A 13,472-nucleotide genomic window follows, 5' to 3' on the forward strand; every position below is an offset into this window, starting at 1 on the left:
AAAGATTATCAATAAAGCTAACAAGAGAAGGTAGAAAAAAAGAAGGAAAACTGTTATTGACGGTAATTTTTAATGAAATAATCGGCATTTTAATTTGCTGAACAGATGCAACAATTTACATATGTTACGATTACAATGGTTTCAGCCTGAGTAAAGCTGCTATAATTTATAAGTAGTTTATAACACAGTTATCAGACGTTTTGTTAACTGGGTTCACCATAATAATTAATCCAAACAACATAATGATCTGTTATATCCCTTTGTTTTACGTAAAGCGAGGACGCTTTATTTTCAATCGATTGTACCATGTTATATTGCAGAATTTTCGTCTGCTACTGTATGACTGCCAGTGTCTCACGCCACAGTCCATCTATAGAGGGACTGTGCTCACACCAAAACAATGTAGACCCATCGCATTAACACGTTTGGCAAACGTGGGCGTCAGAACAGTAACACACTCTCTAGTCCAGTTTCGACAATCTGCTTTTGACCACAGTTCCTCCACATAATTTTCTCAATTTCTGACAACAGATTCTATGATGTCATATTTTACCCATAATCCTTTGCTTGAAAATCAAGATGGCTGACTGCATGATAATACTGATGAAAAGTTGAGTATCTAGAGAATGAAAAGTGATATTTGGATTGATGTTTCCTTTAACTACTTTACAACGCAGTATGCGCTGCACTCGCACAGACTGGGTGGTCCCTTTCAGGGGGGTATATTTATGTCATGGCGATCGTTCTGACCTCAGACTAGTAATACTAGTAATACTAGTCTGAGTTCTCACTAATCAATGGTAGTTTTCAAATTTATAATTGTTTCATGTTTATAAATCATAATATTTTGATACAGCTTTTCTAAAAACACTGTATTTGTAACAAATAAAAATGTAATACTTGATAAGCCGAAAATTCCTTATAAGTTTACAGTTTGTTTTTGGGTTTTTTCTTAATATTTTATTTTTAATTATTTTTTACAACAACAACGAGAAAGGTACAGTTTGTTTTTTCTCCTGTACGGCAGACTATTATGCGTAAATGGCTGCCAGTCACTGGCATTGTGTTCGGGGAGTTTGACTCACTTAGCTGATAATGCTTACAAGTAGAGATACCACATTCGACCCAAAGGAATACACATTAGTTCATTACAGATAGTCAAGCTTTCTTTTATCGAACAGTCAGCTGAGGTAACCCCTTTCTGTTCTCCCTTACTTTTCTCTTACCAAAAGTTACAAACTCTCTATCATAAAAGTCTCTAAGGCAGAGTAAACATGCGATCATCCAATCACTACAGTCCTTGGTACGATCACGTGATTACCAGGAATGTGTCTCACGGTTAAAGCCTTGCAAAGTCACCACTACTATAAATACAATAAGTAAACATTCTATTTATCAAATTTTACTCAGGATTACCGTCTAAATTCAAGATATTGCAATGTATCTACACTCCGGCGAGTATCTCCTGCTACAAATCTAGGACTACAAAACCTCGGACATAGCTCATTCTACTCAGCTTGAGTGTGGGCGCAAAGTTACATTTTTTTTTATATTTTTTTTCATTACCGAGACATTTGACCTCGAATTTGGGGTAACTTTTCACCAAGAACGGCATTTTAACACTTCTGTGATTGTGGCTGGGTCGATTTCCTTCATTCTTGGTAGGCAGGTCATTCCTTCACTCTAGTTGCGTGGTAACAACTTTAAAAAAATTCCTGGCCCACTGTGGCCATGGTAACAGCCAAAAACTGATTTTTGAATAGCTTCGCGCCAAATGTATCACTTTCTACCAGTCTTGTATTAGCAATGTTCAAATGATTATGTTTTTTATTTTGGCTAATTGCGCACCGAAGAAAGATCACCATCGCTGGCATTGTTACACTGTATCAACGCAAGTCCTAACGCAACTTAAGCTTTAACTGAACTGCAAATGCTCAATCAAAGATTCTAGAAAATACAATCGCAACACAGTATGAAACAAAAAGTTTGTCATCTTATCGAAATCTAGGTTAAAGGGTCAACGTGCGTGAATATATTAACGATAATATAATAACAGCCAAAGGCGAGCTATAAAGTGAAGTGACTTCAGAAGACTGCTCTTTGCGAACTTTGTTTGAATCATGCCATTTGTTTTTTAATACTGTTATTATTAGCGAACATTCATTTTATTGTAGTGTCCCATGCTGACAACTGGGTCCGTCCACACCGTACTTAACAGAACACGTGGCGATAGCTTTGATCTGTACAAGGAACACCATCAGTCATTCTCAGGGCTTACAAGCCCGTCAATGAATCATTTGGTGAGTTTAGCTTTTTTTTTTTTTGCGAGACATCATACAATATTTACAAATAAATATGTTATTTTTATTATATAAACAAATTACAGCCGTTCTGAGAATTATTCGGACAGTCAGTTAGCAATATATCTTGGAACTTTGCAAAACACTTGGGTCTTTTCCAATCTAGTCTTGATCTCGAGTCCACCTGACATAGCGCAATTTACAAAACAACTCCCGAGTGTTGAGTAACCCCAAGTATTAATGAACTCGTCGCAGTTTCCTACAGTTTTGAGCCAAACTAAAAGTTGTTTTTACATTACTGGTGCATTATGTATCAAATTCAGATTTTATACCAAGGTGGGAGAGTACGTCAGGGATACAGGGACGGTAAACTTGATTATAACGCTTTGATGGACTTTGTCAAATCAAAAGTGCATTCCTTGATTGAATCACTTTTTCAACTGCAGTTTGAAAATGACGAGGTATAACGACCGTTATTATGTCTAGTCCATTTTTACCTTGCCCGTACCATCAAAGATGGAAGGGAAAGGTATATTAAGGGAAAAATTTTGTCCGTCGTCGTCGTTGTCGTTGTAGTCGTCGTTGTCGTTGTCGTCGTCGTTGTCGTCGTCGTTAATAATTGTTATTGTGTGCATAATAACTTTACTAATTCTATTCCAAACTTGGTCACCGTATTCATCAGTATAAAGTCTTCCCTGAGTTTGAACAACAGATGTCCTGTATGAAAATATCATGCAAAAATTGAGAAAATCTGATAAAATATTTTGACTGTTTCTACTTGACTGATCACTGGTGATACACATCAAAGGTCACTGATCTCAGTGGAAATATGCATTGTTGTATGTGTTCAATGAAGCAAATGATTTATCTTGTAATAATATCCTTGGTAATGTATCTCAGAATCCCATACTGGGTTTCAAAACCAACTCATGGAGAGATTGCACAGTCTGATACACATTTGCAAACCTACCAATAAAATCTTTACAGAAAACAAGATGTCAGAAAATCAATATAAGCACTCCTATGAACTGAGTGCCTATCTTTGATCAAGATCTGAAGCTAATAGAAAATCTGTTTAGTTCAAAGTTATCAAATCAAAAAAAAAAAATCAAAAATACATTAAAAGCAAAACATTTCATCCACATTTTAAAAAGAAAATTATTCTAAAATATATGTATTCTGTATTTGACAAACAGTTCATTCGACAAATGAAAACTCACAGGAATATGTTTCAGCTATTAGAACAGAATGATAGAGTTTTTATAATACTAGTTTAAAAACGCACTTCAAAAATTGCAGTGTTTGAAGATGTACCGTTAAAGTCCTATTATAAACCGCGGTTTATATTACAATGTATCAATTTAAAAATTGGGATCAATAGCTCAAGTTCGGGGTGCGGTTTCTATTACGTACATATTGCAATCACTAAATGGGCGTGGTCATTTTTTCTGTCCACAACACATGCACAAAACAAACAATACACCGTACAATCTCTTGAATAGGCGTCGGGGAAGAGTGAAAGGCCTTATTTTGGTTCTAAAATAGGCGTTACGAAATATTGAAAAATTACAGTCAATCAAAAAAAAATTCTACATGATACAAAAAATACTCAGTATTTTTAATGTAATATGCATTTATTTTTTTAAATTTTCTTGGTAACGAAAAGTATATTCTAACAGAAGTTTCAAATAAAAACACGAATGCACTGCTTAGTAGCAAATGATCTCATAACGGTAGCTCGATCCGGCCATGCTGCGGGTTACAAGTGAATAACTTACTTGTTTTCGAAGTGTTGATATTGGTGATTATTATTTAGTAGTGATTACAATAACGCACGAAAAATAAATTCGTTGAATTGTTATAAAATGCAAGTAAAATTCAACTTAGTTTCCCCGTAAGCGAATGATTTCAGTCACATGTAAACAGCCGATACGATATCCGCCATGCTTCTGAATGCTCACGTGACGTATTATTGACCGGATAGGTCAAGTCGCTAATTAACCAATCAAAACGCAGGATGGTGCCCACGTGTCTAAATTACATAGCTCATTTAAATATGTTAATGACAGTTCAGCGACCTCATGGTGAACGCAACACGGAAGAGATTTACCGATAATGTAGTGCGATCTTTTGCCTTTGATTTCCATGGGAAAACGGCATAATTTTTTTTTTAAATCAAGAAATTATTTGTTTTCGAAAGATAAATTATTCTTCAATGCTCAGTTTAACACTTTTACGGTGATAAAAGCTCATTGTCTAAAACTTATGAAACACAGACGTATTCAGAAAGAGTATTGACAGAGGTCGCCGCCAGAACAAAAGCAGTTTCATTGCCTGTCTGACATGTTATCACCGCTGAACAATAAATAGGTGTGAATATTTTTAGGCATGTTGTCGAAACAAAGAGTAGGATTAGGAACAATGCTGTTTTGGAACAGCTGGTTGAAACAATGAAGTCAGTCCCGGTCTTGTTGAATTGGGGGTGCGGTTAGTAATAGGTACTTTTCAAGTTTTCAATTTTTGTTAAGAACTCTTTAACCCCAATGCCGGAATTGGGGGTGCGGTTACTATTACGTATGCGGTTTATATTAGGACTTTAACGGTAGTTTCTCAGGAGGCAACAGTACTGTTGACTTCTCCCTCCACTGGACACCAACTATTTAAGTTGATTTGCATACAAAGCAGAGCTTGCAACATGATAGCTATTCATAAAGAGTGTTTTTTTTACTTTTCATATAATACAGTAGTGACACAATGAGGCAGTTCATATTTGTCTCAGTGAATCATTAATTTTTGACAGACACCTGTACAAAATACTTGGATAAAAGCCAGCTAAGATTTTATGTTATCTTGCATGTTTTATGAATCTATTCACGTCTAAATGCAGCACTTTTTTTTGCGATGAGGCATTTATTTTTATACTAAAATATCTGAATTACTTTGAATAAAACTGGAAATTATGTCCCTTAAAATAATTAAACAAATAAGGCACCAATGTTTTTGTAAGATATTTACATCTTTAAAGGACATTCGGTAGACTGATTCCCCACTGTTGGTTCAACCCCAAAACTTGCTTGTACTCAAAATTAATTATGACAATGCATATTTATATTGAAACAAAATATGTTAAAGGGAATTATATTATATAACAAAGGGCAAGGTCACCAGAGTTCAACTATGTTTGTAACAGGTACAACTGACTAAAATGAGCGAGGGGTTGACATTTTTTGACAGATTTAAGCAACACCCAACTTGTGATTTTCAAAATTACTGAAAATAATTACAATATAATTATAAAAAATAAAGAATGACGCACGCTAGATAATACTTGCAATTCACCAAGCCGACAACCCCTATGTAATAGTAATCCCAAACCACGCGCCCGTCACTCAAGTGGCGCCGACAAGTCTAGATTGGGCAAAGACCAAAGTGTTTTGCAAAGTTGCAAGTCATTTTGCTAACTGACTGTCCGAATAATTCTCAGAACGGCTGTAACTGTGTAAATCTCAGTCATAACAAGAACAAATTGAATGCCGATTTGGTTACTTGATTACTCGCAATTCGCGATAACACTGTGCGTGAGGACCGTCATTGTAAGAGAGCTCACTTAATTATGTGATTAGAAGGGGCACCGTCGTTACTTGGACATTACCGAATTTGAATTTTTGGTGCTTTTTGGCATGTTTTCCTGACAATTTTGCTAAATTCTTAGGCGAAATATAAGAATATTAATTTAAGATCATATTACCAAGGAATACCTTCCTCTACGCTGAATATTGCTTTGAGGTAATGTTAACATAATATTGTTCCATCTTATGTCCTGATATGACTGTCACATAGCTTATGTGGTGTCATTTGATCACAATGTGAACTTTGGATTTAATACATATGATTAAATACTGTTTGAAGTACATTCAGAAATCCCAAATGCAATTAATGTTTTGAATAAAAGGAAAGTATACAACATGAACAGTCCCTTCTTACATTTCAGGTTTCGATGGTGACATGAGAGGGGCTACTAGTGGTCAAGCATTCCCACAGCGTGTATTCGACCACTGGCAGCCTGAGGCGCGACCCTAGAATTTCAACTTCCAAGCCGGGCATGTTTGTTATGGATACTAGGAAACGTAAAGGACTGAAAGCAGAAATACCAGGACTTGAGAATTACCTTGACAAAATGCAGTCACTAATAAATGAGATTCAACTAATACGGGAAAACACTTTTCTACAGATACAAATGTATTGTCTTACTTCGTGTGTAAAACCATGCGTACAGAAGTACGGACAAATTCGACTCTTACAATTCATGTTTTTTTTGGCAGTAATAAAATATGCATACAGATAAGCTATCAAACATTAAAGGGCGCTGGTCGTCGTATTGTCATGAATTTGTTTTCGCGTATCTGTTGACCGACTTAATTAACTGATTATTAGCGAATTGCTGTGTTATGTCTGTCATCGTGTAGGCTTATTTGAAGTTTTGGACGGAACTTGGCTCAGTGATTTGGAACTAATTACCAGATACCGTCGCTATTCTGACATCCGTAGTTATTAATGTAGTGAACGATTAATCAAAAGATATGACGTATTCAGTACTTAGTGTGATTGGCTTTATGATTGAAGGTTACGCCCTAGAGTCTTTTTTACTGCATTGTAATTGGTTAGAGTTTTGAAAATGAATAAAGAGAGTTTGAGTTGGTCTTGAAGAGCACAGACGATAGACGCAGTAGAGAGAGAGTGCAGTCCTGCAGTCGAGTTCGAGAGAGTCCAGGGGCGAGCCTTGAGAGAGTCCAGTCTTGGGCGAGTCTTGGTTCAGCCTTGTGAGAGTCTTGGGGACTTTTCCCCAGGGCGCTGTGTCTTATAGAGTGCTCCAAAAGATCGACTAAGACGAGAGCTGAAACGTATTTCGTTGTGTGTGCCTTATTTGACTGTAAAGTTAAAGTGACTTTCCCGATCCCGTACCTCAAGGGGACGAGATAGAGAGACGAGACGAGACGAGATTCCCCCCGACAGTGTGGAGACCCCGAGAGGAGAGAGATTTCCCCCTGATAGTATGATGGCGACTTTGACTGTTGCGCTGACTATCGAGTAAAAACTAAGACGTTCATAAGCTTTAACTATGACATTTCCTGAGCATAATGGCAATTTGGAGAAACTCTATTTCATATCTCAAAAATGTCTTATTTTGGGAGAATTTATTTTCTGATTATACGTCGTGCATAAATCTCAATGATTCCAGGAAACGTTTTAATGTACTTATAAAGTTTGGTGACCCAATATTTTTTATTTGTCGAAAATATTTGTTTTCCACCATCATTACTTCGAGTGTCAAAATGACAATGTATTTCATTTATTTATTTATTTAATTATTTATTTGTTTATTTGTTTGTTTGTTTGTTTTAATTATATCAAAGGTTTGTATTTGTATTTTTGCAAGGTCGGTGACAGTAGTTTTTTATTATCGGTAATATTTTATAATAGAATAATCTCTCGTCCTTAATGCAAAACTGTTTCTTATATCGTTTTAAAAATAAAATCATTGCAATCTGAAAAATATCAACGACCACCCCCCGAAACTGCGTAATTCCTCGCATTAAAGAGCAGTTAGGGTCAATGCAATCACTTCTCGAAGACGGAGCTACGTAAAGATCCCCAAACGTTGCCAGCATCAATCACAAACAAGAATAGGCAATGAATTTTCGGATTACCCCCCCCCCCCTCCCACGCTAACGAACAAATCTTTCGTCTTCCGTTTTCTATTGAACCTATATATACCATAAATATCAAGCTTAGTTGCACGTACACTGAGGGCGGTATTCCAGGAAACGCAGAAGGCGGTCCACGGCACGGTATGCTGTGGGGTTTATTCTAGCAGACGTACACAGTTACTACGTTCCTCGTCTAAACGCTCTGGCACGAGCAGAAAATGAACCTGTTTTGGTGCGCTTCCTCGGCATGGTTCCAGTTATGTCCGTCTCAACGCTCGGCTCGATTGTTTGATGAAAGAATTCACAGCAGATTGTATATAAGCTTTACTAAAATTTAAAATCCTGTATATATTTACATAGACTCTGTTTCATACATGCTTCAACTAAATAAAACAGTGTGGGCATGATAAGGTGCCGAGTGAGTCCATCTTCCGCCCCACCCCTACCCGAAAACAACGGCAATACTCCTTTTTCGGCACTGGGACGTTTCAAATGACGTAGTTGCGCACGGTGCTCGTTGATTGGCTGGTTGAATTCAGGCAACAAGATTTACGATCTCTATTGCGCTGAGAGGATTCGCCAATGGAATAACGTTGGAACGTTGTAGCGCACCGCGCTCGTTGATCGACTGGTTGGATTCAACTGCCATTGAAATTTGGCATTGTGTTGTTTGTTGCACCGATAGCACATTATAATTTGACATGGATTTATAAATAATGTAATAATGACAAGAACATCTGTGTGTTTCAATATGATGTATTATCCAAAAATGGAGCCTCCTCGTCGGACCGTGATTCCTTGTCTTGTTATAGAATAGAATAGTATTTTATTGACACCGTAAAGAAAATATTACATTAATTTTTTGGTTATACATATCAATCAATATTTCTAATGTAAACATGTGTACATAGGACCGGTCGCGACTGTGATTGAATTAACAAATTAGTGAATGGCGTCATCGCAAATACGTATGGAAATGTACTAGTATGTTGTTTTGTATATTTAAAATGTCCTAATGTCGATCTTGCATGACCCACTGATAAAAACATAAAGTGGAGCTTCACGTGACTTGGCAACATTCCAAAATGTTCAGGCACACAAACAAGTAATTTGTTGACGATTTCGCAGTAACGTGAATCTTAGAATTCTATATTAGTCTGAGCTTAAATTTGATATGTTTGATTCATCGACCCGGATGTTGTTACATTGAATACGTGGAATTGGAATAAATCCCATTGGCCAATCATTCAGTTGTTTCTGACTACTTCATTTAACATATACAGTTTGTTCAACCAGTGACCATAAGAGGACTTGGTCGTATCGCGACAATATCTCCAACGTTTGCTGGTGTCAACTGATTGTAGCATTGCAACGATAAAACCAATAATTACGAACGTAAATATGGATTTTCCAGATCGAAAACTTGTTCGCAATAACGCGCGGACCAGACCTTATGTATTGGTTACTATCATCTCGATGTGCCTCTGTTTAGCGTTGTTTACAGCACTCGTGTATATGGTATTAGAGCAACGCAAGTGTATCTCGCAAGCAAGGCGTGATGATTTTGATAGTGTCAACCACGACCAACGACCGAGTCTAGTAACTGAGAAAGCCAAGAACTTATCGGAGAACTCAAGTTCGAATCCCAAAATGAAGTCACCACAATTTATATTTAACGAGTACAGTATCAATGATGGCGATCCGGCCGAAGACGGTGTGATTGACTACTGGACGACCAACGACCAAACTGAAATCAAGACAATTTACGAATCGAGCTTAGAGACAAACATAAATCTACAGTCAAATGAAACAATCATCACACTTACAGAATACGAATTAATAGCATTGCAGTTTATTGCCTCAGTATCGAACTGTGACGCGCTCAGTACATTTCTTCAGCGACTGTTTGACGAAGTTGACGGTGTCGACATGGTGTCTTACGAGAACATCAAGCAGCTTCGAGAATATTTCTTTGCCCGGGCTAGCGAGTTACAGTGCAACCTTGATTTCACTCGTTTCATTGAGACAACGGCTGAAGTCAGGAAGCGTGTTACAAGGTCAGCATCATGTCAAGACCAGTGGATCAGTGACGGGTGGTGTCAGCGCTCTTGCAACACCGAGGAGTACGCATACGACGGAGGAGACTGTTGCCGGGTATCTTGCAATGCCCGGGAAGATAACAGCTTATGTGGAATGCTGGGATACGACTGTAAAATAGAAAAACCAAATTGGTTTACTCGTCACGTACACTTGTGTTACGAATGGTATCCAGATGGTGATGGCGGCCAGTGTGGCGGTGGGGCAAGCAGACATCTTTGCGCCGATGTGAATCAATATACCGCTTACTATAGAGATGACACCGATGGGCGTGGTGGGGGATGTCAGATGAGGTGGGGCATTGCTGCTTCAGTGTATGATTACTGGTTCAGTCAGGTATGTTTAAATATTATCGAGAGGTGGACCAGGGACGGATGCAGAATCTCCAGTTAGAGGGCGCACCTTTAAACTGAAGACATTGCATTGCATTGTGGAATATATGTGTATGGGCAACGGCTGTGTATCTCATTTCAAACTGGGACAATTTATAGACCTTAAAGCGGGGGAGTCGTCACCTGTGCATGCGTCAGATGACTATAGCGTGTCACTGTTTACAAACAAACGTCTATCCATGAGCCTTTGCGTTTTTAGCGTGTGTTGTTATAGTTGCTTGGGACTCAATTCCCGCGCATGCGCAGGTGACGACCCTCCCGCTTTAATGTTTGTTATGGGTTAAAATCCGTGTGTGTTGATTACCTAAATTTGCATGAGTACAAACCAGATATGTACAATCAAATGCATTCCTTTTGTTTTCCTGTGAGTATACACCTCGATATTGTGGATCACATTGTGCATCTCAAATTGCCAGGCTTTCTTGAATTTTGTATTAATTTTGAATATCCCCAATTTTTCTTCGCATGGCTCCAATTGTCTCAGCACACGGGAATTCTTTCTTAGATTTTGTCTCTGTTGTTGTTTGATGCTGTAAGTTGAAGAATACGAGTGTGAAGTTGAATGTTCTTTCGATGAACACTGAAATTATCTAATAAGCATGTGCGTTGATTGTTCTGTAAACTCGGTTCCAGTCCCTTGCCGTTGTCCTCCTGTGGCTGTCACATAAGCCCGATGAGTATCCGGCGAGTTGCTTGCATGTATGCATTCCACGCACATAAGCTGGAATACTAACAGCCAATCAGTGGGACACATGCTGGAAATCTATTACGTATTGGCGTATCGTCATAAATCATAAGTCAATTGACCAATCAACTTGCAGTATCAAACAGCACTATTACAAACACATATTTTTGTCCCCATTAGTACCAAATCCATATAATTTTAGATTTCATAATGGCTGTAATATAATTATACTGTCTTATAATGTTTATATATCAACTGCATATTCAACTATTAGTTGGTTCATTACTATTTACAGGTACAAATATGTTATCAATGGTACGCTGATGGTGATGGAGGTCAATGTGGAGGGGGCGCTGCTCGCTTACTCTGTGCACCTCTCAACAGTTACACTGGTTACTATAGAGATGATACTGACGGGAGAGGCGGTGGTTGTCGAATGTCATGGCAACTGAAAGTACCCGTAAACTCCCCCGACTGGATGTTTGACACACAGCTTTGTTATCGTTGGTATCCTGACGGTGATGGTGGTCAGTGTGGAGGTGGTGTTGATCGCACGTTGTGCGCTTACGCAAACAGATGGACCACGTACTACCGTGATGACACCGATGGTCGTAGTGGAGGCTGTCGTATGCAATGGGGACTCTTTCACACACAGTAATACCCATGTTCACGATCCTGATCCTGATATTCTGGAGTCCCATGTTTGCATGCCATGTACTAAACAAGCTGAAAAGAGGGTGCTATCAAAGCAGGCGATCTAGATGAAAATCATTGAGCAGTTATGACTCGATACACTGTTGTAGATATCTCTAGATATTACTAGTATATAAGGCACAATCTACGTCATATTCCGTGCAATGGATAAAACTAATTGCACAAAAATCACCAAATTCTTGGTTTTGCCTTGCCCGTAATGAAGTAGACTTCGAGTTACGGACATAATAGATATTTTGTTTTGTTTAAAGCGCGGTGGTCGTCGCGCAGCGCGTGTTCGAATTTCATGAAAATAAACAATGTATTTTACACGCGTTGTATACGTCGCTATGAGTCCCATATCGAACAGGACGCGGCACGACGACTGTCGCCCTTTAACGTTAAAATTGGGTAACTCGAACATGGGCAACATTCACTTTTGTTTGTCTTGAACGTCCACAGTTAGTAACTCTATGTTGTCTGTAACCCGACGGAAGCTCAGTTAACTGTTAATTAAAGTTTGAGTTACTAATTGTGGACGTTCAACACAAACAAAAGTGAATGTTGCCCATAACTCGATGTTCTGTTAACAATCTAGGCGTGGTTTCGCAAAAGTGGGCGTGGTTTCTAAAATATGGGCGTGGTCAATTCGATGTGTGTAACTCCAACAATCATTCAGCATCTCGTCACCAAGTATAAATTCATTCTTTTCATTCATTCTCGTAATTTACATAATAATTAACCAGTGTTATCAGAACTTCCAAATATTTGTAGTAGTATACTATGCATTTTAATTAAATTTGATACATGTGCACAATTGAGTCCCGACTTTTTTCAATCCTTTCATATACCTAATTTGCAAAACTATTTTTGGCTTTCCTAGGTATATATACATCCTTAATGTGTTGGCCTCGACATTTTACATAACTCTGTTCTGTCGGGTCCAGCCCTATATAATATCATGAACACGATTTTCTCTCCGATGACAATAATTATACCAAATTATATTTTATTATCCTCAGTATTGCATTTAATTTTTATTATTCAATTTACTGTTAATTGTCGAAAAGTTTATGTTGAAAAGTTTGAATGTTGCACAGTGTAATAAGTATTATATCATTTATGATTTACTTTTTATGAAAATGTTCCAATCCGAGGCATATATTATATTTAAACAATTAAAAACGGTGCAAGGGTAAATGGAAATAAAAATATACAAAGCCAGAAAAATACTGTAAAATGACTAATTTTCCCTGGGTTTAAATTTCACTGATTTACCATTTCAGACATATTCAGTGGGTTTTAAATTCACAGTTTTATCATTTAGACAATGTGTTCTATGCTAAATTTTACATATTCACTGGGTTTTAATTTAGCGCATTTTTCAGTCAGCGAAATAAGCCAAATTAAAACCCAGTGAATAATTAACCCCTCTACAGTAGTTAGTCACCGCTGTTCAAGTATTCATATCTCTCGTCGGAATAAGCGAGAGAAAAACCTGCTTGTGAATCCATTTGAAATATTCAAGAATCGAATTGTTGCCCGGATAAAGTCGGAGTACCAGTATTTCAAAATGATAGAACAACTGGACAGGTTT

General features: G+C 37.7%; 1 protein-coding gene and 1 long non-coding RNA gene across 5 annotated transcripts in view; both read left to right on the top strand.

Moving 5' to 3' along the window:
• LOC144342963 (uncharacterized) overlaps nucleotides 1–7,204 on the top strand; it is a 62,768-nt gene extending 55,564 nt beyond the window's left edge. For 3 of the 4 annotated variants that reach the window (XR_014931354.1, XR_014931356.1, XR_014931358.1), the window contains 2 exons: nucleotides 2,175–2,300; nucleotides 6,292–7,204. This is a non-coding gene — a long non-coding RNA (uncharacterized LOC144342963). Of the gene's footprint in view, nucleotides 1–531; nucleotides 611–2,174; nucleotides 2,301–6,291 lie in introns of all 4 variants that reach the window. The other variant, XR_014931357.1, reaches the window with a different exon arrangement.
• Nucleotides 7,205–9,300: 2,096 nt separating this feature from the next.
• On the top strand, nucleotides 9,301–13,105 carry LOC102808305 (uncharacterized). Its single transcript, XM_006817213.3, has 2 exons — nucleotides 9,301–10,441; nucleotides 11,478–13,105. The coding sequence occupies exons 1-2, from the start codon at nucleotides 9,410–9,412 to the stop codon at nucleotides 11,838–11,840; spliced, it is 1,395 nt and encodes a 464-aa protein (XP_006817276.2). The 5' UTR covers nucleotides 9,301–9,409; the 3' UTR covers nucleotides 11,841–13,105.
• The last annotated feature ends 367 nt before the right edge of the window (nucleotides 13,106–13,472 follow it).

Source organism: Saccoglossus kowalevskii, chromosome 13 (genome assembly GCF_978046115.1).
Source record: "Saccoglossus kowalevskii chromosome 13, keSacKowa6.1, whole genome shotgun sequence".
Lineage (NCBI taxonomy): Eukaryota > Metazoa > Hemichordata > Enteropneusta > Harrimaniidae > Saccoglossus > Saccoglossus kowalevskii.